This window comes from Culex quinquefasciatus, chromosome 3 (assembly GCF_015732765.1).
Source record: "Culex quinquefasciatus strain JHB chromosome 3, VPISU_Cqui_1.0_pri_paternal, whole genome shotgun sequence".
NCBI classification, from domain to species: Eukaryota; Metazoa; Arthropoda; class Insecta; order Diptera; family Culicidae; genus Culex; species Culex quinquefasciatus.
The window spans coordinates 82,734,041-82,757,639 of NC_051863.1; the positions used below are offsets into that span (position 1 = coordinate 82,734,041).

At 38.1% G+C, this 23,599-nt stretch overlaps 1 protein-coding gene across 18 annotated transcripts in view; it reads left to right on the top strand.

The window, feature by feature from the left end:
• The window catches only part of LOC6033988 (monocarboxylate transporter 9), a 32,716-nt gene extending 9,725 nt beyond the window's left edge, over positions 1-22,991 (top strand). For 9 of the 18 annotated variants that reach the window (XM_038259524.1, XM_038259518.1, XM_038259520.1 and 6 more), the window contains 9 exons: positions 13,506-13,630; positions 16,691-17,236; positions 17,300-17,727; positions 17,795-17,997; positions 19,166-19,400; positions 19,468-19,646; positions 20,799-21,021; positions 21,095-21,326; positions 21,389-22,991. In XM_038259524.1, the coding sequence (XP_038115452.1) occupies positions 13,506-13,630; positions 16,691-17,236; positions 17,300-17,727; positions 17,795-17,997; positions 19,166-19,400; positions 19,468-19,646; positions 20,799-21,021; positions 21,095-21,326; positions 21,389-21,614 (2,397 nt within the window). In that variant the 3' untranslated portion in view covers positions 21,615-22,991. Of the gene's footprint in view, positions 1-6,949; positions 7,278-10,647; positions 10,861-13,505; positions 13,631-16,690; positions 17,237-17,299; positions 17,728-17,794; positions 17,998-19,165; positions 19,401-19,467; positions 19,647-20,798; positions 21,022-21,094; positions 21,327-21,388 lie in introns of those variants that run through there. The other 9 variants (XM_038259528.1, XM_038259529.1, XM_038259532.1 and 6 more) reach the window with 4 other exon arrangements.
• The last annotated feature ends 608 nt before the right edge of the window (positions 22,992-23,599 follow it).

Sequence of the window (23,599 nt, forward strand, 5' to 3'; positions counted from 1 at the left end):
GAGTTAGTGAGTATAATTGGGTACTAAAGCCCTATGTCAATTTTTATCTGCAACGGTAAAAAACACGATGAAAAACCATTTCTGATCAATGTTTTTTTCATTTTAATGCAAAAAAAAAATTGACAAGGCAACATTTTTTCGAAGGATTAACTATGGTCCCCTTGGAACGAGCTGTCAAGAAGTACCGCGAGGCTATTTTTTCAAAATTGATTTAAAAATCCATTTTAAACTCTTTGTGGTTGCACAAATGGTCATTGTACTCTAGTGTACTGTACATTGTACTGAAAAATAAGCTTTATCGTTGTAAACAATAATATCAGCAATCTAAGCTTCATTTTAGGTCCAATTACAAGTTAATTATGTGTCTCCATAAAAATTTTAGCTGGAGACGCAGTTCTTTTTGATTAAAAATTTAAATAGGGTAGGGTAGTCATCAACTTTTGGTTTTCAAAATTCAACGATTTTTGTATTTTTTAATCAGCATGTTTTAATGAGCTTTTTATTGCATTTTCTTTCTTTAAGGTGAAGCCATTGATCATTATGGAAGAAAATTGAACATCACTATAAAATATTCTGCATTAAATTCAATTTTGCGAATTTCAGCACCAAACAGAGTCAGCATGTGCCGGGTGTTGAGTTTTTCCAGCCACTGAAAGAATTCTCGATCTAAATCAAATGCGTTTAACAATTTATATAATTTTGTGGTGCAATCATTGACATCCTAAATGGCAATCATTGATTAATGACGATTTCCATAACTTTACAAGGAATGGGATAATCGTTACCAAAAGGAAACAGCATGTGTAGGGCAGTATTCTAAACAACTTGTTGAAGGAATTTTGTCAAAATATTGAAAGCGACGCAAAATTCATATCTTTGAAAGAAAATTCATTGTTGTTGTTCTAACATTGACCAAAATATGAGATTGATCCGACCTCTACAACCAAAGTTATTCAACTGTCGCATTGTAGACGCACTTGGCAGGAATGAGACACTCTACGGAAATCAATCTTTTTCGAGCTTTACATCATGTTTTGTTTTGTTCCATTGCAGGTGACTTTCCTTGAACATTTTAAAGCAATTTTGCCAACACGAAACTCTAATTAACAAAAGTTATACTAAAAAGTATTAAAATTTTGTAAAATCCATATATTTATGCCAAATAACTTAATTTATTTGGTAACATAAAGTTAAAACTCAACAAATTTGCCAAAAATCACTTCCAATTCATGTTACGGAAGATTTCCATTGATTTTGAAAAGTTTAATTAAGAAAAAACATAGTATCTCATTGTTACCCATGGACTAGAACAGGGGTGACCAAAGTTTGGCCCGCGGACCAAACGTGGCCCGCGAGGTGATATTTTGTGGCCCACGAATGATCGAGTAAAATGGCCCGTTGACCATCTGTAAAATGATTTTAAACTTTTTTAAAATTAAACTTTATTTTAAACTTTTAGTGCTGATCAGGTTTAGTTTTTTGTTAGTATTAAACTAATGATTTATTCTTTTTCATCCTTATTTTACGATACAAATATGTTGTTCAAAAATCTTTCTAATTGAAACTTTTTTCACACGTTTCAATGTGAGTGAAACTCGTGGTGAAACTAGTAAATAATGTCAAAATATTCATCAAATATTTTTGGAAATGTTAATGAAAAGTTCAAATTTGACATAGGTACAACACTGGGAAGGCCTCGTGGCGCGGTGGTTAGCGGCTTCGGCTGACGATCCCTAAGTTACTATGGGGCGCGGGCTCGATTCCCGCCTTATCCTCCTGGCCTTCTTTCGAATGGGGAAGTAAAACGTCGGTCCATTTGCGTAAAAGAGGTTTTGGGTGACTCACCACACATAACCTTATTTTGCTTTGTTTTTTTTTTAATAAAACTGTAATAGTAGCAAAAATATAAGCGTTCCATATTAATTTAAAAGTCATTATGACCATTTCAATAAACTGAGCCTCAAACTTCCTTTGAACTTAGAAACATTCCACCTCGGGATTCGAACTCATGACAGTTTGATAACTAAACTGATTGACTTTGTTATTTAAGTGCAATTAGCTGAAATTCATTTAAAATGCATTCCTCTGCGTTTAGAATCATTTTGGGCACGCTCGGGTTTATTAAAAAATAATTAGAATTTTAGTAAATTTTCGATTAACAACCAAAAGTGTTTTTCGCGAAAATGTATTTTTTCGTCGAATCTTACATATTTTTAAAGTTATGATTGCGAATCTAAGTGTGTTTTTCAAACATTTCCCAACATTTTTTTCATTGAAATGTTGAATATTCTGGCTTGTATTTTCCATTTTCATAATTCTTTTAATTTTTTTTGCCTTCCCTCGACCATGGCCAGGGTTGAGGGCAGTGTTGCGTTCCTCACGCGCTCACGCGCTCGTGAGCGCTCACTTTTCGCTCATTCGTGAGGAGGAGCGCTGCGCAAGCTAGCTCACGTTTGCCCGCGCTCACGTTTGCTCCGATTTTTTCAGCTCGCGTTTGCTCCACGCTCGCGCTCACGCTCATATTTCGCTCACGGAGCGCTCATTTTGGACGTGTCGCTAATCATTTAACGTTTTTGAGAAAGTTTTTTTCAATTCTAGATGGATTTTTTGCGTAAGGTGCAGTAGGGCTGTGGAAATATGACTTTGTGAACAAATTTTATGATATATGAATTGGAATAGCTCATTTTTATCAATCATGTTTTTAAATAAAAGGTTGGATTCGCAAGGGTCAAATAATTTTTAGACATACCGTTGAATGTATAAATATTTTTAGAATTTAAAGGCCTTATTGCAGCAGAGAGGGGAGGAGGGGTATAGACGCCTAAATAAAGGTCCTGTAAACCTTAGAAAAACTTACAAAACAATGAATTGATTCAAGAAGATTTATGCTTTGGTAAGTTCGATTCAAGGTTAAATGCTTGGTTGATTAAAATATATCATTAATCTGTTTTCTGTAGGGTAACATTTTTGAAACAGTTCAATTTTAAATATATGCCTCAAAATTCCTAAGGGTTGAAATAACCCTTTTGACTCAAATCAAATGAATTGTCAACATTTTTCACCACGAAAAGGTTGGCTCTTCTTCCAACAAGTGGATTTTATTCAACACTTTCGCAACCAAACCTCTGAAAATATTCAATTACAAGTTATATATGATTTTTTGAACATGGATGATTGTAACTGTTTAAAAGATTATTTAAAAATTGAAAAAATATACATAAATTGTCAATTTTTTTGTACATAACAACAATACAATATGGATTTGATTTGTGAACAAACAGTGCATCTCTTCACGCCAATGAATGTTTACATTATCAATTTAGTTTTTTGTTCCTTGTTCGAAAAATGTCTAGATTTTAAATAGAACGTAAATTTCGGTTCTCTGATCAAATCCATTTCATTGCCTACTTTTGTTTGTTCGACCACTTTCTTGTTTGTTTTTGCTGCCTGTGCTGAGATAGTTCTAGAAACTTCGTTTCAAACAGGCAGATGCTTCAACAGGAAAAAACAACTACCTACTTTGGCTCACCAGCTCACGTGAGCGCAAAACGCTCTGGTGAGCGTGAGCGAGCACGAGCTACCTGATAAAAACTCACGCTCCAGCTGGAGCGAGCAAGCTTTCCGTGAGCGCTCGCTCATTCGCAACCCTGGTTGAGGGACAAAATCTTTTTTAAATATTTGCATCGGCCTTATTGTTGGAAAAAAATTGAAACATTTTTCATGAGTGTAACAATTCAAAGATAAAATTATGCCATAGCATAAATTGTTCTGATTTTATGTCATAATTTTCAAAATATAGACAATACTTAAAATTTAAATTAAAATACAAGTACATTCAACTAAATACCTTTTTTCAAATACCCTAAACAATTATCACAACACAACTGATGAAAAACAGTAATTTTCCGTTTTCTATTAGGCTGGTACAAATTTTATTTAAAGTTTTTGTCTCCCTCCCCCCCTTCAATGTTGGCCCGAAAAATCAGGGGGCAAAAAATATTTTTTTTTTCAAAAAACTTCAATATTTTTATGAAATTTTAAGTGTAATTTGTTAAAATCAATTTAAAATGAATTCCCCTGCGTTTAGAATCATTTTTAGCATGTATGGGTTGATTTAAAAATCTTTTGAATTTTTGAAAATTTTCGATGTCTACTATCGCTTAAGTTTTTTTTTCGCTAAAATTTTTGTTTTCGTCAAATTTTACATTATTTGAAAACTTTTATTGCAAAACAACTGAACTAGTGTAAAATACATTTTAAAACACTTTTTCCATGCAAATGTTGAAACTATGGCATGATATTTTAATATTTATATTTTTTTATTTTTTTGCCCCCCTCCTCGACTCCGGCCAGAGACGAGGGACAAAAACTTTTAAAAATATTTGCATCGGCCTTACTTTTAAATAACGGAAATGTAAAAAAAAATGAAATATATAGAAAAACTTCATGTAATAGATGAATTTTTTAGTCTTCTACATTTATACATATGGCCCGCCAGCTCATTTGAGCTTCAAAATTGGCCCGGCATCCAAAAACTTTGAGCAGTAATTTTAACACAACATCACCACATTTTATGATTTTATAATTTCTGAAAATAATCATTGCAATTTAGAAATGCAAATCAAACATCATCAATTCTTTTTAATTTGTTTAAGTGGTTTGTACCATACAAATCTGTTTTATTTAATCGGAGCAAACCTTATTAGCATTGAGTCCTTTTCGGTACTGAGACCTGGTAAGTCGGATTTCATAATTAATTTTTTCTTATAGCTTGATTCATTTTAACAAAACGATCATTTTTTGGCGTTTCAAAACAACACCTTTGAACGGTACTGAATTAAACACCAAGGTCAACGATACGCAGAAGGACTGTTGTTGTTTTCAACCAGCCAGAGTCTTCGTCAACAAAGCCAGTGTTGCAAAGAAAGAAACGACTGATACGGCCCAACTCCTTTCTTCAATTTTTTTTTTATTTATTTCTTGTTTTGTTTTGATTCTACGCATTGGGTCTACCATTCGTCCAGAGTCGGCAGCGTTGGTTGGTTGCCGTTTGGCGCCGCCCGATTAAGCGCGAAACGCTGATTCATTCATCAAAGTAGGCATGGAATGGATGGATACAACCTTAACCGCATATTCATGAGAACGTGTTTTGACACTCATGGAAACACGTGAGCGAAACCGATAAAACGTACAGATTTTTTTTTTGCGACGACTTAATGCATGCACAGATCTGCACATATTCGTTGATATAACGAGGTGTATCTTGCGATAAAAGAATTAAACTTACAAACTTGACGGACTGTGCTGCATTGCTCATTGCTGCTAAAATTTGAATCTGCTGAATAAAATGCAAGCCAGATAAGCGCCCTGAACTTGGGTTGAGTGAGTTTGGTATGGCTGTTGCAGCACGGTGCATAAAAAAATGAACAGCGAAGGTCGGCTGAAATGAGTGTACAGGATACACCGCATGTTAAAAGTTTTAGAAATGCTTTTTTCAATTTAAAGGATTTTTATTATAAAGGCAATGCAAACATTGAAGTGATTGGCTAAATTGCATTGGTGTGCTGATTCTTAATACCGAATATCAGCTCGGTTGAAATTGAAGTCAAATTAGAATTACTCAAGTGTACAATGTACACTGTACTTCGATTCCCAAATTTGAAGCTACCTCAGAAACTGCTATCCCTGTTCCTACACATGATACTCATAAATTAAGTTGTATTTCCATTGTTTTAAACAGATTGATCCCTGTATTAATGGAGACGCAAGGTGTATTACAATTATGATGAGTTTAAATTACAATAAGAAATTTCATAAAAAGCGAGGCTTAATTTGCAAAATTTGTAGCTATCACTTGGTGCAACAAAATGCACTGCAACCGGCACTGTGTAGTTGCATTCACATTTGCAGATGTGTTAATCCACGACAAAGAAGGTTAGGGCCAACCAGATGCTAAATGTGACTGTGCCTTCTGTGCTACATTTGTCAATATTTTAATATACCCATACGTATTGTACGATCGACTGGCTGCTATGGCTGTTCCAGCTGGGAGATGTCAATGCCAGTACGTTACTTAATGCAGGTTAGTCGTACTACACCAGACGCAGCTTTCAGTTTTTGGTCGATCGGAGTCTGGCAGATTTTGCGCAATAAAAACTTGTCTCGTTTGCAATCTGAGTAACCACGTGGGCGGAGCTCATCACAATGTTGAACGTGTCATGCCGGAGATTCTTCCGATGTGATAATGGCTGTACATTACTACAGAATCTATAGCATCTAATAGCTGTTAAAGCTCGTTAGAGGAAAGTTAATCCCATTTGATCTAGAATGCTCGCATTGACCGTGATTAGAAGAGATGGACTTATCACTGGTTGGAATATAAACCCAACGATAGGTACGTAGCAACACAAGCTTCAAAATGACTAAAATCACGTGTGTGGTTTGTACACTGACAATGATTATACAATAGCTAGGGTTGTCCATCGAATCGTATTAGCACAATTTCTGCCCCGGCAAGTGTGGCGTATTGATTGTATTTATTATCAATCAAGTGCTGTGGGCAGTTTGTCGTCGGTCAGACTAGACTCTGGTATAGATTACGCTGAATATGTATGCAATAGTTCGTCACTGTGCAGTACACCAACGAGAGTCATATGATGCTCCACATTCGTGTTGGTTAAAACGACTCGAAGCAACACAGAGAGTTCATTTCAAAGCTCTCCTTCCCGATAATAGTACGACTAATCACCCGAGCACTCGAGGATGATTAAACAGAACGCGATAGATATGCTATGTTGAAGGATGGATGTTTGTAATAGTGCCATGAGAATTGCATGAATAAATTGCACTCTTCACGGGGTGTACGTGTGTGCCAACCAGAGTCAACAACACCAGAAACAGCGATGACGGGTCTTCTGATCTGGGCAAACGACTTTGTCTCTCACTCTAGAACGTTTCTCCTTCGACAGTCCGGGGCGCGCAGTCGCTCATTCTAGTGTGAACCGAGGCCGGAAACGGGTCTGCAACGACTCACAAAGCCGCCCAACATCAACCAAGCTGGAAACAATGAGTGCCTTAAGAGAACTGTAGCAAACAAAAAAGTGTCGTCATCAGTGAAAGGGTCAATCCCTTTTGAGTCGTGCGAATAACATAGTGTGTCGATTCCGGCAAGTGAAACCAAGCAGCAGCAAGCCAACTGTGCCAAGTTAGTGTTTAAGAGATAGTTTATCAAATTCAGAATAAAAATGTCGAACAGGAAAGGACGGAAAGTCACAAGGGTAAGCTATTCTTATGTATTGTTAAATGAGTACAAACCTAGTTTCATTCAAGAACCTTAATATTTGTTGTCATATGCAGTATGTTTCTTACGTAATTTTGGTGAAAAAAGCCTATTAAATATTTAAAAAATAGTAATGAGGCTGCACTGCTCTGGCCTAAAGCAATTAGGGTAGGGTAGTCATCAATGAGACACTTTTGGTTTTCAACTTTCAACGATTTTTCTAATTTTTTCATCAGCAGGTTTTAATGAGCTTTTAGTTGCATTATCATTCTTTTAATGTGTTCTAACATTGACAAAAATATGAGATCGATCCGACATCTACAGCCAGAGTTATTCAACTGTCTCATTGTAGACGCACTTGGCAGGAACAATGAGACAGCTGGGGAACAATGAGACACTCTACGAAAATCCACATTTTTCTAGCAAAACATCATGTTTTTGTATTGTTCCATTGCAGGTGACTAGCCTTGAACATTTTAGAGCAATTTTGCCAACATGAAACCTTTAATAACAAAAGTTACACTAAAAAGTATTTCAATTTTGTAAAATCCATATATTAATACCAAATAACTTTGTATTTTTGGTTAAATGAAGTTTAAACTCTATAAATATGCCAAAAATCACTTTTAATTCATGTTTTGAAAGATTTCCATCGAGTTTGAAAAGTTTATTGAAGAAAAATCAAAGTGTCTCATTGTTACCCATGGGCTGTAATGAGTGGGGAACAATGAGACAGCCCTGGATTCTGAGTATATTCTAAATTTTGGCCAAATCAAAGGAAAGGACATTGTAGCCCAACTTAATCCCTATAGAACGTCGAAAGAAATTTTAAGAAATATTAGTTTTGGTGTAAATGGCAGCCTACGAGCGAAAAAGTTTTTTTTGACCATAATTTACTTTTACACCCCAGAATCAAACATTTATGAATAACTTTTCAAGGGAGCGTCCATAACCAAAGCCACTAATATGGCAGACGTGTATATAGTAGACACACCTTTCCCCCAAATATGAGCCTGATTGGTTGAAACTACGACTTGTGAGAGCCATTTTATCATTGTTCCCCGTGTCTCATTGATGACTACTCTACCTTACATCCTGGGTTGATTTTTTTCTATTCTTGAGAAGGTTTTGCAATTTTAAAAGAATAAAGGATAATAAACTGCATTATACACTTGCAGTTGTTTGTATTCAAAAGCGAACAATTTTTTTTGTGTGCTTTACAATTTTATCAAAAAGTTTCAAATTTTCAAAATGAACTATTATTTATATGAAACAATAAAGTCATTGCAGATAACTTTATTTCGTTATTTCGCTGATTGCAATTTAATTTCTATGAATATATTGTAGCAGGGGGAAGCCCAGATTTGGGCCACCCTAATAAACAGCTGCCAAATTTGTATGGAAAATGATATGAAAAAACTGATGATACACCCAACCGGCGGTCGCATGATTGTGATACATGGCGGCATGAAAGTATATCAGAATCTGCATGAAATCTGTCCTCATGCATTTTTTGCGTTATAGGGGTATGACATTTTTGCCCGTTACCGACAATTATCGACATTACCGACGGCAGATTGATTGTATTGCAGAAAAAAAAATCTTAACAGAACGAGGATTGAACCGTCAACTTCTAGGTTGCTGATCCGACACGCTACCTCCGCGCCATGGACGCTTGATAAATTGTGAGGGACAGAGTGCGATCCTAATAGGGGGATGGCGTCGCTATTTTTAGACCACATTTTCCACTTTTGCTCATCGAAACCGACTACTTCGACTTCATTTTGCTGGGCGAGATAGGACGCCGTCTATTTTTAGACGATGACTCAGCACTTTTACACTCTTGCGCTTAAAAAAACCAGGTGGCAGCACGATGTAACGCCACGTCCCTATGTTCTCTCTGGAGTGTTGCTCGGGGACACACCTGCATTATATGTGTTGGTGAGAACTGCAGATCGCTGACGTGTTTACACGCGGGCAAAAATGATCTACGGGCTTGCTGCAAAAAATGTAATAAAATATTACATTTTCTGCAGCAAATCCACTGTTGCAGATTTTGAGATATATTTTCCCTTTGGGTGTACAAATTGGCTTTTTTTTAGCATACGGAAGGCACCCAAAAAGCTGCAACCAGTTTAAAAAATACAGAAAACAAAATTGAAAAAAATACTTATTGCCTTCCTTACATTAATAGAGTTTTTTGTTGGTAAAATATTACAGCCTACAAATGGCCTCTAAATATAACATCATATACTCATAACTATCGATAGGATTGTCAGATCTTCATCTTTAGATCCTTTTGGACGCGTTGGATAGACCTTTTAAATAACTTTCTATAAATAAGTAACTGAGCGGATTTTCTTACAAAAAACACCCTTTTTAAGTTTTCCTGACTATAGCCCAAATCGGGTTTTAAGCATATCAATCGATTCTACGTCCAATTTTCTTCTAAATGAGTTCTTGATCACAGAGATATCGCAGCTTGAAAATTGAAATTCTTACACCCAGAACTGGGCATCGGTATACGAGAGGATAGAGAGCATGGTTCGGTAGTTAACTGGCACGGACGGAGAGGATAAATCTCGAAATTACCGAGAGTACTTTACTCGTGGGTGTATTTTCCAAAAATTCACTCTTCAGAAAAAAAGTTTCAGCCACCACGATTCGGTAACTAAGTGGCGGTAATTTGTTCATATAAGCCACTCAATGGGATGAACTGTGTTAATGACCGAATGAACATGATTTGTTGTTGTTTGTTGCGTGAGAGGTCTTTACTCTCGCCAAATTGAACTTTAATCTCGTTTCTTTTCGAAAGGACTATCTGCATGGACTTATACTTTGGGTTTCCTACTTGCTTCGATGGTATCAATAGCCTAACCAAGTTAGATATTGATAAAAACAATGTTGATTTTAATTTCGCACTTTTTTTTGTACGATTGGGATGGAACAACCCATATGCATTCCGCTCCGTATCAGTTCTAAGCAATTGTAAAGACAAGAAACCATTTATGACTAATGTTTGGTCCATGCTCAGCGCTAATCACTAACGTAGTAGTGACCAATTAATGCAATCTCTTGAAATGTTTGTAATATTTTCAGCGCAAACCCAACCCAACACTCTTTCTCCTTATCAAGGATTTGTCGTACTCGTGTTGGTATATATGGGACATACCCAATATATTCGAATCGTTTTCAGGCTGAGCTTGTATTCTGGCCGGTCCAATCTGGAGCACAGTATCAATTTGTGACTTGTTTGTTCACGCATGAAACAATAAACACTTGACTCTCCCATTATTCCGCCCGGTATCGGAGAGTGAGCAGAGCGCGAGTTCAATTGGAAGGAATATCTCCTCAGAGTCCCAGCTGGAAACCCCCACATCAGTCAGTTTATTAGTGACCTCCGCAAGCGGTTGTCACAATTTGACTCACAGTGGTGCTTCCCGCCAAAAGTGCATTCACAGGAGCACGACTTCAATTGCGATGTTAGTTTAGTGCTTTGAAAGTGTAAATTTGTTTTGAGATTTTGGTTCATTTGTGTTAAATCAGTGCATATTTCAAAAATGTCGGATAAAAATCGTATGGTAAGGGAACTTATATTCCTTAATACTTAGTGAAGTTATTTATACCCAGTGAAAGTTTAAATTTAGTTATACATGAGATTAAGTGCCATCATGTGCTACTGGTTAGCACGTCGGTTACAATCCATAACGAGTACCTTAAGCTAAATTTATCTTATCATTTGAAAGTGAAATCACCACTTGTGGCATTGCATTGGAATTCCTCCATGTACACGAGGGGTTTATAACCGATCAAAGATTTTCCAAAGCTGCAATGATAATTCCCTGTTGCTACGTTCGAAACCAAATTGAAGCGACGTATTCGAAGCAGAATTGATAAGATGAACTTGAATGGCTTCCAGATAGTGTGATAACGACGTTATTGATCGTCCAATGGGCTTAAGCAACAATCAGAACGTAACGAAGTAGCCCCGTTACGAGAGTGAGTGTGATAGGTGGAGGCTTTGGAGTATGGTCATTTTATTGCTGCCAACTTATTGAATTATCACCGGCTGACATCATGATTAGACTCGTTATTTCGTCCTTGCTTCGTACAGTGAGCTAGTGGAGAGTGATTGATGGTCGCTGCTGGCAGTATTGGACCTTATCGGTCCATCGCTTTATCAAAAGGGCTCCAAGTGAGTCGAATTATTGTACGCAATACCTACTATATTGCTTGTTGTCAGATAGAGATTAGCAAATCTAATTTCTGCAGAATGGACTCGACAGCAGTGGCCGTGCTATTAAGGATACTAAATTGTTAAGATGATCGGTCTGATTAAAATTCAAATGGTCATGTCTTCAAACAAAATTTTCCGACGATCGGATTGAATCGGGATTTAAGTTCCTAGAGCACCGTTTTAGCTTTGAGTTTGGAAATGGATGTACAGTCCAGGCTCGACTATCCGAAGTTTTTGTTATTTGTTGTTTTTTTTTCAACATAAAATTCGAATTTGTTAACCTAAAATTTGTCGAATTTCAGTTGTCGATTTCCTATTCTACCGAATAAATATTTTCAATACTCTATCATGCATCATTTTGGTCGCCATCTTGGATTCCATATTCCTGTATAACTTTAGGGAACTTTTGTGGTCATATTTGAGCCCTGAACAAAATTTTACAAAGAACAAAGTGTTTTGCTCTAATTAATTTTCAAATCAATAATGTGAGATTAGCTAAATGTAACCTGCCTAAGTTCATTGTTGGCAGTGAATTGAGTTATTATGTTAGATATATAAGTTTAAATTTGTCCAGCAAATCAGTATACGAATTCTCATGTAATTCATTAAGCTAATTCTGATATTGTACCAAAAATTAGCATTGCTCTAAAACAATCAAAGACCACTTAATTCGCAGAAAAAGATGCAATACTCTGAACTGTCCATCATCGCCCAGCTGTTGACAAGTGCCGCACGGTATCACTGGCTCCAGGGAGGGACAGAAAATAAACTAAAACAATATTTTGATCGAATGTATCACATTACCGAAAACAACAGACAAACGACGGCGTTTCTCCTTTTTTATACAGCCATATCACATCAGGCAGAACAAAAGCTGAGCTGAGACGCCGCCACCAACCACGAGCAAATTGATATAATCAACCTTAATGAATTTGTATGTCAACATGTTATAAGTCCATAAAAGTGAGATAAATTCGCCTCAAGCCGCGCGGGTTGCACATCTTTCTGTTGCCAGGCGTATCCGCACTTTGTTCGGCGAAAGAGTTAGGTTAGCAGGCAGCAACTGACATTAGAAAATTTGAAGATGAATGTTCTGCCTAATATCAGCTGAGCGTGGCATCAATTGAACTTAATCACCCTCGCCACGCTTGTTTCTAGCAGCATATTTAACTCTGCCTGATGCTTTTGGACTGAGTGGGAAATTTCGTGTCCAGTTTGGTCGCAAGAATGTCCCATGCTGTTTCCAGCTTGCGAGAACATTCAGAGCTCGAGAGAGAAAAGTTGGACAAGCCAATTAGCGTTAATCAAAGAGGAAAATTATTAATTGGTCAACATCTTCGCGGTCGAGCTGCGGGCGAATCGTCGTGGGGTATTTTGTTTTGTTCGCCAGTGCATGAAATTGACTGCCGTTTTTGCAGAAAGCGCAAGCCACCCCAAAAAACGTCACAGAAGACCGCCGACGTCTTGTCTGTCGTGTGAGTTTTTCTAGCACGAGATCAAGTCTAGGAATACAAACAGACGCGCACTGGGTTGAACCGGTAAGGTTTGTCTCTGTTCAGAATGTATACAATCGGTAAAAGTGACCTATTTTTAGTGTTGCAAGAAAGAGAAAAACCTCTGACCGACAGCTCGATTCATGAGTTTTCTGTTGCTGTTGGCCGTTGACAAATTTAAGGAAAAAAATAAAGTGGCGGAACTGATAGAATTCGTCAAATTAAATTGCAAATTGTCTGTAGTGAAACGCGTCCACTGCGACACTTGAGCCAAGCACGAGGCGTTTGAAAGTAAAAATACGCGTATTATAACGTAGCCTTGAACTAGATATTTGTGCATGAACAAACGAAGATCGAAGCGGTTTAGCACGGGTGTCAATATCTTGATTTTAAAGTTTTTGAAACTTCATTTAAAAAACTAAAATAAAAAAAACTATTTTACATATCAACACGAAGTATCATTCATTAAACCACTTTACTTTGCTCTTCCTTACAGACTGATAGCGATATAGCATGCGAAGAAGCGTCCAGGTTAACAGCCGAACTACAGGAAGAGGCATCACCTGAGGATGACGATGGAATGTGTGGGTATCACGATATGCCGCCTCCCCCGGATGGCGGGTAAGTAAATTGTATTTATTTTTTTAATCATTGTTCATTTTTTTTTCAAACCAATCGAATGACAACGACTAGCAAAGTGTTATCGATGGTGCTATTCATAATAACACTGTTAGAAGAAACAAAAAACAAAATTATAGTTGTACAGTCAAACAAAACACCATGCGCCTCCATTAAGTAAATACAAAATGAATGAAAAAGCTCATCAAAACAAAATCACCACAGTTTCACGAGGAATGAGAATATGCATGCAAAGATAAGCAGAAAACTTCCGCAAAAGTTACGGAAATATTTTGTCAACATCGAATTATCTTGCTGCAAGTTTATACAAATGCCGAGTTTTTTTAAAAGGTTCAATAAACCAAATTTCCAGTTTTTGCTTTTTGGCTGTTTTTGATACTGCCTTTAGTCAGGGGTATTTAAAAACACACAAAGAGCAAAAACTTAAAATTTGGTTTATTGGAACCTAACAAAAAACTCCAGAAATAAGTATGGTTTAGTGTGAAATAAACATGACAAAAACAATTTCTAGAGGCAAAAGTTGGATTTGACTGCTTCGTACTGGTTCGTACTAGTATAAATAAAATAATTTAAACACATTTAATTTGAAACATTACAGTGGTCCAGATCGCAAAATTAGGTGGAAAATGGATTTTCCGTAAAATGATGAAGTTTTGGAGCTTTGGTGTCTTCAGAAGAGTTGTTGCATATGGAAAGGGGCAACTTTTGGTTTGATTGGAAATTAGGGTGGTTCACTATAAGGGTGATTTTGAAAATCTTACTTTTCAGGAATATTTTTGGGATTTTTTTTGTCTTCTAGAAAGTTGTTGGGCTTGCCAATCCAAGCAACTTTGTCGAAGACACCATAATTTTATCTCGTAATCTACGCCTTCTACGACCAAATTTATAGAAAGCATCTGAGCAAACCTTCAAAAATCAGTTTTTTGAACGTGGCAATTCAGGGTTGAGTTTTAGAGAAAAGTGGTATTCGGGGCACTTTTAGAGCTCTAAAAAACAAACATTTTTATTTCTTGACAAGTCAATTTGGACTTAAGGGTCAAGCCAAATTCTAAGCGCCAGGTTTCATTTGAAAGAGGAGATCTAATTTTCAAGGGAAAACCTTTTGGGATCACCCTAACGAATTTCGAAAATTGTCCGAATATGACCAAAAATCATTTTTTCGACACTTTGGGTCAATTCTGAGGATAGATTCAGATTTAGGGGCCAAAATTACATGGAAAAACATATATTTGGACAATTTTCGAAATTAGTTAGGGTGATCCCAAAAGGTTTTCCCGTGAAAATTAGATCTCCTCTTTCAAATGAAACCTGGCGCTTAGAATTTGGCTTGACCCTTAAGTCCAAATTGACTTGCCAAGAAATAAAAATGTTTGTTTTTTAGAGCTCTAAAAGTGCCCCGAATACCACTTTTCTCTAAAACTCAACCCTGAATTGCCACGTTCAAAAAACTGATTTTTGAAGGTTTGCTCAGATGCTTTCTATAAATTTGGTCGTAGAAGGCGTAGATTACGAGATAAAATTTTGGTGTCTTCGACAAAGTTGCTTGGACTGGCAAGCCCAACAACTTTCTAGAAGGCAAAAAAATCCTAAAAATATTCCTGAAAAGATTTTCAAAATCACCTTAATAGTGAACCACCCTAATTTCCAACCAAACCAAAAGTTGCTCCAAAACTTCATCATTTTACGGAAAATCAATTTTCCACCTAATTTTGCGATCTGGACCACAGAGTATTGTACCGCATTAGGGGTGACATTGGGTCTGGAGGTTAAATTGAGTCAAACAAAAATGCAGAAATTTGTATGACCCAATCTTACCCCCCAGACCCAATGTCACCTCTGATGGCGGTGTTAAGAGACCGTGCATAAACCACAAGGCCTCCGAATTAGAAATTGAGAAATTAGAAATCACTAAGAAGCATATGAGCAATTCTCTACCAAAACCGGAAATGGATTTCATTAGTATTTTTTGAATTGGCTCAAACTTTGTGGGGGCCTTCCCTATGACCAAATAAGCTATTTTGCGTCATTGGTTCACCCATACAAGTCTCCATACAATTTTGGCAGCTGTCCATACAAAAATGGTACGTAAATATTCAGAAAGCTGTAACTTTTGAGTGAATTTTCTGATCAATTTGGTGTCTTCGGGAAAATTGTAGGTATCGTTGAGGACCCAAACCCAAACAACCCACCATTTCCTAATGTCGATATCTCAGTAATTTTCCGATCTTTTCCGAAGCTTTTGATGGAAACTCATGGTGTGCCATTTCGGTTTGAATTTGACTTATTTTTATAGTACGAATTAAATTTCTGATCGAAACCAAGTCTAGTAAGAAAAAATCCATTGCCGTTTAAATATATCACAAAATTGTGCTGCCCACCATTGAAAAAACGGCTAATATCCACTTTTGGCAAAAACGAGATATCAGCTCCAGGCGGTAGAGGATGTTCCAACACATCTCCTGGAACTTGAATTTCACTGAAATAGTGTTTAGACTCGGCTGCCGATGCGAAAAACCAAACGGCTAATATGCCACTCTTATGGAAAATTGTCTTGACGGAGATTTTGTGACAAACACTTAAACGCGTTTTTCTCGGAATACTTGATTTGGCATAATAGCCGAATTTTCAATTATGGGCAGTGTGAATCTAACTACATATAATTGCAATAAACTGCCGTTCTAATCGAGTCCGTCCCATATGTAAAAACAGCAAGCCGAGAAAAACACATGTCAAATTTGTCCCGCCCATAAGGCTACGAGTTAGAATTTCACGAAAAAGTGGGTTTTCTCCGGGTTTCTAGAACAAAGTACAAAATTTTATTGGTTTTTCTGATAGTTTACATGATTTTGAACCGAACTGCATCGTTACCTCAAAATTGACGAAATTACATTTGGGTTGGACTAGCTTCGAGCGGCAGTAAAGGTCTTAGTAATTTTGTTAAAAATAGTTGTTGATAAATCATCAAAACTCATTTAGAATAAAAATTTAAAAATAACTTCTCATTGCACTAATTGTACTTCTTTTCTGCTTGTTCACTTGCAGCTACGGATGGGTGATTGTGTTTGCGTCGTTTATGTGTAACATGATAGTGGACGGTATCGCGTATACCTTCGGTGTGTTTTTGAATGATTTCGTGGAGTATTTTGGCGAGGGCAAGGGTACGGTTGCGTGGGTGGGCAGTTTACTTAGCGGTATGTACTTAAGCGCAGGTCCAGTGGTTTCGGCCCTGACCAACAAGTATGGCTGCCGGACAGTCTGTATAGCTGGTAGTATAATCTCCTGCGTGGCATTTGCTCTCAGTACCTTAAGCACGAATGTGACCATGATGATGCTGACGTACGGTGTCATGGGTGGCATCGGGTTCGGCTTCATCTACCTGCCAGCGGTCGTCGCCGTTGGGTATTACTTTGAAACGAAACGTTCCTTGGCGACCGGTATCGCCGTGTGCGGTTCCGGCTTCGGTACCTTCGCCTTTGCACCGCTGGCCAACATGCTGCTGGAGAACTTTGACTGGAAGAACTCCACCCTCATATTAGCTGGTCTAATATTGAACTGCGCAGTGTTCGGTGCTATGATGCGGCCACTCACGTAAGAAACGTCTTCTTGCGGTATATGGCGGCACGCTAATGTTCTTTCTTTTTGTTTCTTCAGTTATCCCAAGGAGGACGACAAGGTAAAGCCCCTGATGCAGCGAATGTACGAAGAGAAACGCATGCAGATGGAGCGCGGCTCGATCGGGGGTTCCTACTTTATGGTCCAGCTGCCCGATGGAACGATGGAAAAAAGACTGAAAGCTCCGCTGAATGCCGACCCCGGCGTACACTCGAGCTTGGCCCTGGATCAGTTGGCCGCACAACAAGGAGGAATGCACGCGGTCGCTACCCTTCCCACAATCACCGAATCCAAGGTCCAGGAGCAAAACGGTTCTAGCAACTCTTCGTCCGAGTCCAGCCAAATAGAGATGAAGAAACCACTGCAGAAGAAACGTAACACCAACTCCGAATCCGATGCCAACGAGTACGGCTCCAACAATTTGCCACGGAACGCCTCCCAACCGGCATTCACTAGTCATCAATCAGGTACTATTGAGCTGCACGTTGCTTTGCCTGGCACCTTAGTTTGACATGCTTTCCTTTCTATCACCAGGTATTCCAAAGAACGGATCCGTGCCAACGTTCGACCGGATCCGCAAGCACTCAACAGGTGAAAGGTTTAAGCCATCCTTGGCTGCCATTAAGGCAAGCTCAAGAGGTGACGTTGGTAGCAACGGAGACGTACGTAAATCTATGCATTTAAAAGTGTCACGCGGCTCTGTCAACGGCAGCAAAAATAATAACGCTGAAGATTTAGTTAGTAGCAGCCACATTTCTTTATTATTTTTGAAATTTTTACTTCGTATGATCTAGCTAAACTGGTTTAACCTATCGGTTTTGAGCGTGTTGTTGATTGGATTTTGCTCTTTTGGTTGCACTTTCCTCCCTCCCCCTCCCCCGTTCTTTTTATTTTGCTATATATTATCAATCAATCGTGAGATGGACGAGCGAGGGCAAAAAATCCTGTCCAATCTGACTATCGCAACAATTTGCATATATATGATTTTTCTTACCCTGCTGCTTGCACTTTGCTTCAATTAACATTGAACGTGTGGATCTGTATAGCCTCACGACACCTTTCTAATCAGCTTGTAATTATTAGTATTATTATCATTTTAACAAGATGATGTAAAATTGGTATCAATTAGCATATGCGCCAGCCACTCATCAGCCATCGCTGAAGAGCAAGTCTCTTGCACAGTGATGTGCTTGTTGTTGGCACGCGTTCGAGTAGTAAAGTTAGTCAGGACTTTTTTCTTTCTTAGGTGTTCAGCGCTGTTATTTTTAAGCTTTATTTTAAGTAGCTGTGCTTTTTCATCTTTTCCATACCGTCATATTTATTAAATGTTTTTTTCTCATTTTTCAACAAAAAATCGTCCATCTCAGCAGGTTTAAAAAGATTTCATTCCATAGAATATCCATGCATCAATTGTCCCATAATGCTTTTACATCATTTTACTAACAATAGAATAGTTTAGTCCTTCTAGTCGAACAAATATCGAAAAAGTTTGATTTTGCTATCGTCTTAACTTGCATGTGATTTATATAACCCCTACTAAAACATTTATAAAACTAGGGTATCAAGAATTTGGTTGAACACATAACTAAAAGTTATTTTTTTAATATATTGAATTAAAAGTGAAATCGTATTAAATAATATTGTTTCCCGATATTCATTGCATTAAAAACAAATATTCCAAGCATTCATAGAATCAATTAACTGTACATTTTAATTTTTGCTTTGCACACGTACCCAGATGTATAAATCTTAATTTTACATAATTCAGTACATAGCAATTAACCATGCACGTGTAGCTTTGTTTGCGATTTTAGCTTTGCTCATCCCCTAGAAAAATACATTCAACTAACATGTTCTCTCTTTACTCCCGAAATCCGCTTCTTTCCCATTAAATTCTTCGCACAGGACGATGGCAGCAGCATGTACACGTCGAAGGCATCGCTAAAGGCCGACCGTCCCGCCATGGTGCGTCCGCTGAGTCGTAAGGATATCTTCTACTCGGGTTCCGTTACCAACCTCAAAGAGTACCAGTCGCAAAAGTCCCTCACCAACTACCGTAACTCGGTCATTTCGCTGACCAAGTTCGAGCGTGACCACCGGAACGATGTCCGCGTCGAGGACGTCGAGAAGGGAACGGAACGTAAGATTTTAAATTTGAATAACTTCGCAAGTTGTGCGCGGTGCTAATGGTGAATTTTGCTTCGCAGAGTATGATCTGTGTCCGTGTTTGAAGCTTCCGGAATCGTTCAAGAATGCCATCGGGGCGATGATGGACGTGAGCTTGCTGAAGGATCCCGTGTTTATGATGATCGGCATTTCCAATATTTTCGGCATGGCGGGATTGTATGTGCCGTTCGTGTATCTTGTGGACGCAGCAGTGCTTGATGTAAGTTTACGGAAAATCATTTAAGATTGGCCAATTAGAAATTTTCTTCACACTCTCAGAATCCATAGAATCATATACAATTTTAATATTAAAAAGAAAAATAGCGAGAATATGAATCCTAAGTAGTGAAACGGCTTAATTAGCACTTTACAAATATTAAACTTATAAATATGAATAATATTCAATAATTGGTTAGAAATTTAATCAAAATCGGCTGAAAACATAAAACGTAGCCAAACATTTCATAAGGGCACATAGCTTTTGTAAACAAGAGTTTATCCCTTTCACTCAAATGACAGTTTACATAAGGTGTGAGAGTAAGTGTGAGATAGATACACTCTTGTGTACAAAAAAAAAATGTGCCCTAATAAAACGAAATTTGGCAAAATCTGTCAAAATCTGGAGTAGAAGGTGGTTAATCTTTCTTCTGTCGGGTATTTCAAATATCTGGTATTCCAAGATTAATCTGGAAACCCTGAGTTACAGGGGCGCGTTGGTTAGCGGCTTCGGCTGCCGATCCCTAAGTTGCTATGGGGCGCGGGTTCGATTCCCGCCTTATCCTCCTGGCCTTCTATCGGATGGGGAAGTAAAACGTCGGTCCATTTGCGTATAAGAGGTTTTGGGTGACTCACCACACATAACCTTCGGACAAACTCATTTTTGTAATTTTATGTATGTCAGTGTTATCAGGCTTATCCATGCGGACAACGCGATGTAAAAATTTCGTTTTATTGTTTTTTTTTCTTGCCAACTCGTTTTAATTCTTATTCGCGGGCAATTCTGGCTCGTGAGCTGGCCGGTTCGCGAGTGCTACCGAGAGCGCGGGCAGTTGGCAAGTTGCTCTTGAAAGCTCGGGTCTCGCGACGAAAACTCGAGAAAGAGGAATGCCTCTTGTGAGAGCGCAAGAATTCCAACATTGCGTGAGATATGTTAGAATTAGACTCTTAAAGTCGTTCCAATCGACAAGATATAATTTATGTTTATTTCCGGCCCACAAAATGAGCTCAAATTCTCGGTATAAATGCTATAAATACATTCTATGGAACCAAGCGCCTCCATCGATTTGTTCTGAATCCGACTACCTTTTTGGATATTCAACTATATAATCTCCAGCACCCTAATTAAAACCAACATTTGTTTCACATCTTTCAGGGAATTGAACAAAACTCTGCCTCATTCCTTATCTCCATCATCGGTATCACCAACACGGTCGGTAGGATCGTTTGCGGCTATGTCGCTGACTTCCCCAAGGTAGACGCACTGTTCCTGAACAACATTTGCCTGGTCATTTCCACGTTCGCCGTTTCGCTCACCCCGTTCTGCCACAGTTATGCTTCGTACGTGGTCATGGCAATTGCGTTCGGAATCGCAGTTGGTAAGAATTTGGAATCTAAAAAGTTAATTTTTTTGTGAGAATTCGAAATAACTCGTTGAATATCCCATTTCAGCCGGTTACATTTCACTGACGTCAATTATTCTGGTCGATCTGCTGGGTCTGGACAAACTCACGAACGCGTTCGGGTTGCTTATTCTGTTCAGAGGAGCGGCCACGATTGTCGGATCGCCACTGGCGGGTGCACTGTACGACGCTACACAAACGTACTCGATTCCGTTTTTCGTTGCCGGAGGCATGTTTGGGCTGTCGGCCATTTTCAGTTTCGCTGCACCGGCCATGAAGAGGTAACACGGCTAGGTCAATCAATCAGTTTATTTACTAACCATTTTGGGCACTTTTTGTTTAGATTCCGCAAACCGGAGGAAGCACCTGTTCACGTTGAGGTGTTGACACCCATCGACGAAGAACCCTCGGAAGATTTGGCCGACGACGATCAGCCCATCACGATGGTTCCGAAAATTGTCCAAACAGCCCCGAGTCCATCCACGGAACAACCAACCATCACAGTGAACGGAAGCGGGAACCACAAAGATGCCAGCAAAGAAGTCCCTCAGATGGAATCAGTACTGTAATTGCCACTCTCACCGTAGTGACGGTTCGGTCATCTATGCCCCAAATTAACAAAACAAACAAAACATGCGTTTTGCGCGCGCTTGTGCTTACAATTGTACATTTATGATGTAAAACAACCGTGTTTTGATTATGTTTTATTTAATTGAAACAGAGAAAAACAAATGAAACAGTGTCATACAATGAAAAGTTGCCTGTCAAGATACCAATCAGAGACAAGAAAAACCTAACATAGTTTACTAGCTGATCTAAGAGCGATGTGTGATTCTATTGAGTGTGTGCATGCAACATTTTCTGTGCGTTATTCCTATGTATATTTTTAAAATTTAAAAATTCACATAAACGATGCGATGTGGACAAAACCAAAACCGTTGTGGAAACAAAATACATAAAGCTAATTTATGCCAATCTATTCAAATCTGAAGCCAATGTTTACGAAAGTCGTGAAGTAAATTTTATTAGGAAACATTAAATGAGAGGAACGAGAGTATTAAGTTGGTACTAAGTTTATATAGGAAACATGTGAACAGAGAAAACCGTGAGGATAGTGTAAGTTTACTCAAAGATAGGATATATGAAAGTTTTAACATGGATAGCTGGCATAAAAAAGTAGGATAAAGCACTTGAATCGGCAACAAAACATAAACTTGAACCACGTAAGCGCAAAAATGTATGGAAACATGAAATACAGAGAATTTTATTTCTTTAGAATATACAAAAGTACCATAGTATATTTTGATATTTCAAAAAAAACAACAACAAAATGCTATCCGACAACCGGGTCAGTTTACTCCACTCGTAGAAGCTGTAAAAAATCTAAAACAATAGCTAGTTACCGCTAAAAGCTCATTCGCCGTGCCGTGCTTTTGCTTCGATTCACAACTACACACCGAATCTATTGGTAAATTTCACAACGTGCGCGTCTCATTCCAGTAGTAAACTTTTAAATTGATCGACAGAAATCAGCACGCGTCTGCAGCAAATCATTGGTTCACCCACATTATTTTATACATATCAAAAGCTGACCCTTTGCGCTGTCACAGTTTATCCCTTTGTTATATATCTTCTGCCAACTGAGGCACAAACCAGTTTAAAATCGACCTGGTGTAAATAGTCATGCTTGCGTTTAAGTCACCTACGGATAAAAAAGTCACGCGTTGTCGGCCATTATATTTTGTTAGTTTGTTTATGTTTGTTTATTTTTTTTCTCACTCGCATGAAATGCACGGCGAATGGTTCGAATTCCCGTACATTAGTTATTATACCTAAGCGTTCGTCAAGTGTCGAAAAGATATGATGGAATCTAGGAAACTGATGAAAAAAAACCAAACAAAAAATAACATTTGTTGAAAAAAGCATAACACAAAGCTAAAACCAAACCCTGTGTTTTATTTGTTTTACTGTTGAGAAATTTCCTTAAATTTGTAACTATGAGAGATGAAACGGTAAGTATCTCGATGCCTGTACCTTACATATTTTTTCCACTAATATTCAAAATATAATTCTGACGTTTTACGCATAATAGTTGGGCGTATCAACCGACAGACGGCAATGGGGACCTCGTCGGAGCTCGTCCGTTAAAAATGCATCTCAAAGTCGTACCTTTTTTTCGTGACGGCTTTCACGGCATGCTCCCTCCAAGATTCCTAGAATAATATTTCAGCAGGGTGTATCTCTAAACAAGATTTTTGCCACGTGTTTAAAATCCGACGACGTTACACCTAACGAATAAGTTTGCTGAGAATAGTCTTGATTCTGAAATTTCCAAGAATAGCTGTCATTCACCCATGACAGATGGCAGTAAAGAAGGAAAAATGGCAACTAAACCCAATCATTCAAATTTTTATTCGTCTCTGCACCCAGCGATCAAGTGACAGTCAGGTAAACGAGATCAAAGCATACTCAGAGGGCTTTGCTTCATGGCCTATCTACAATCACTTCACTGAGAGAAAAGCTCCTATTAATATCATAAGTTAAGTCTTATGAA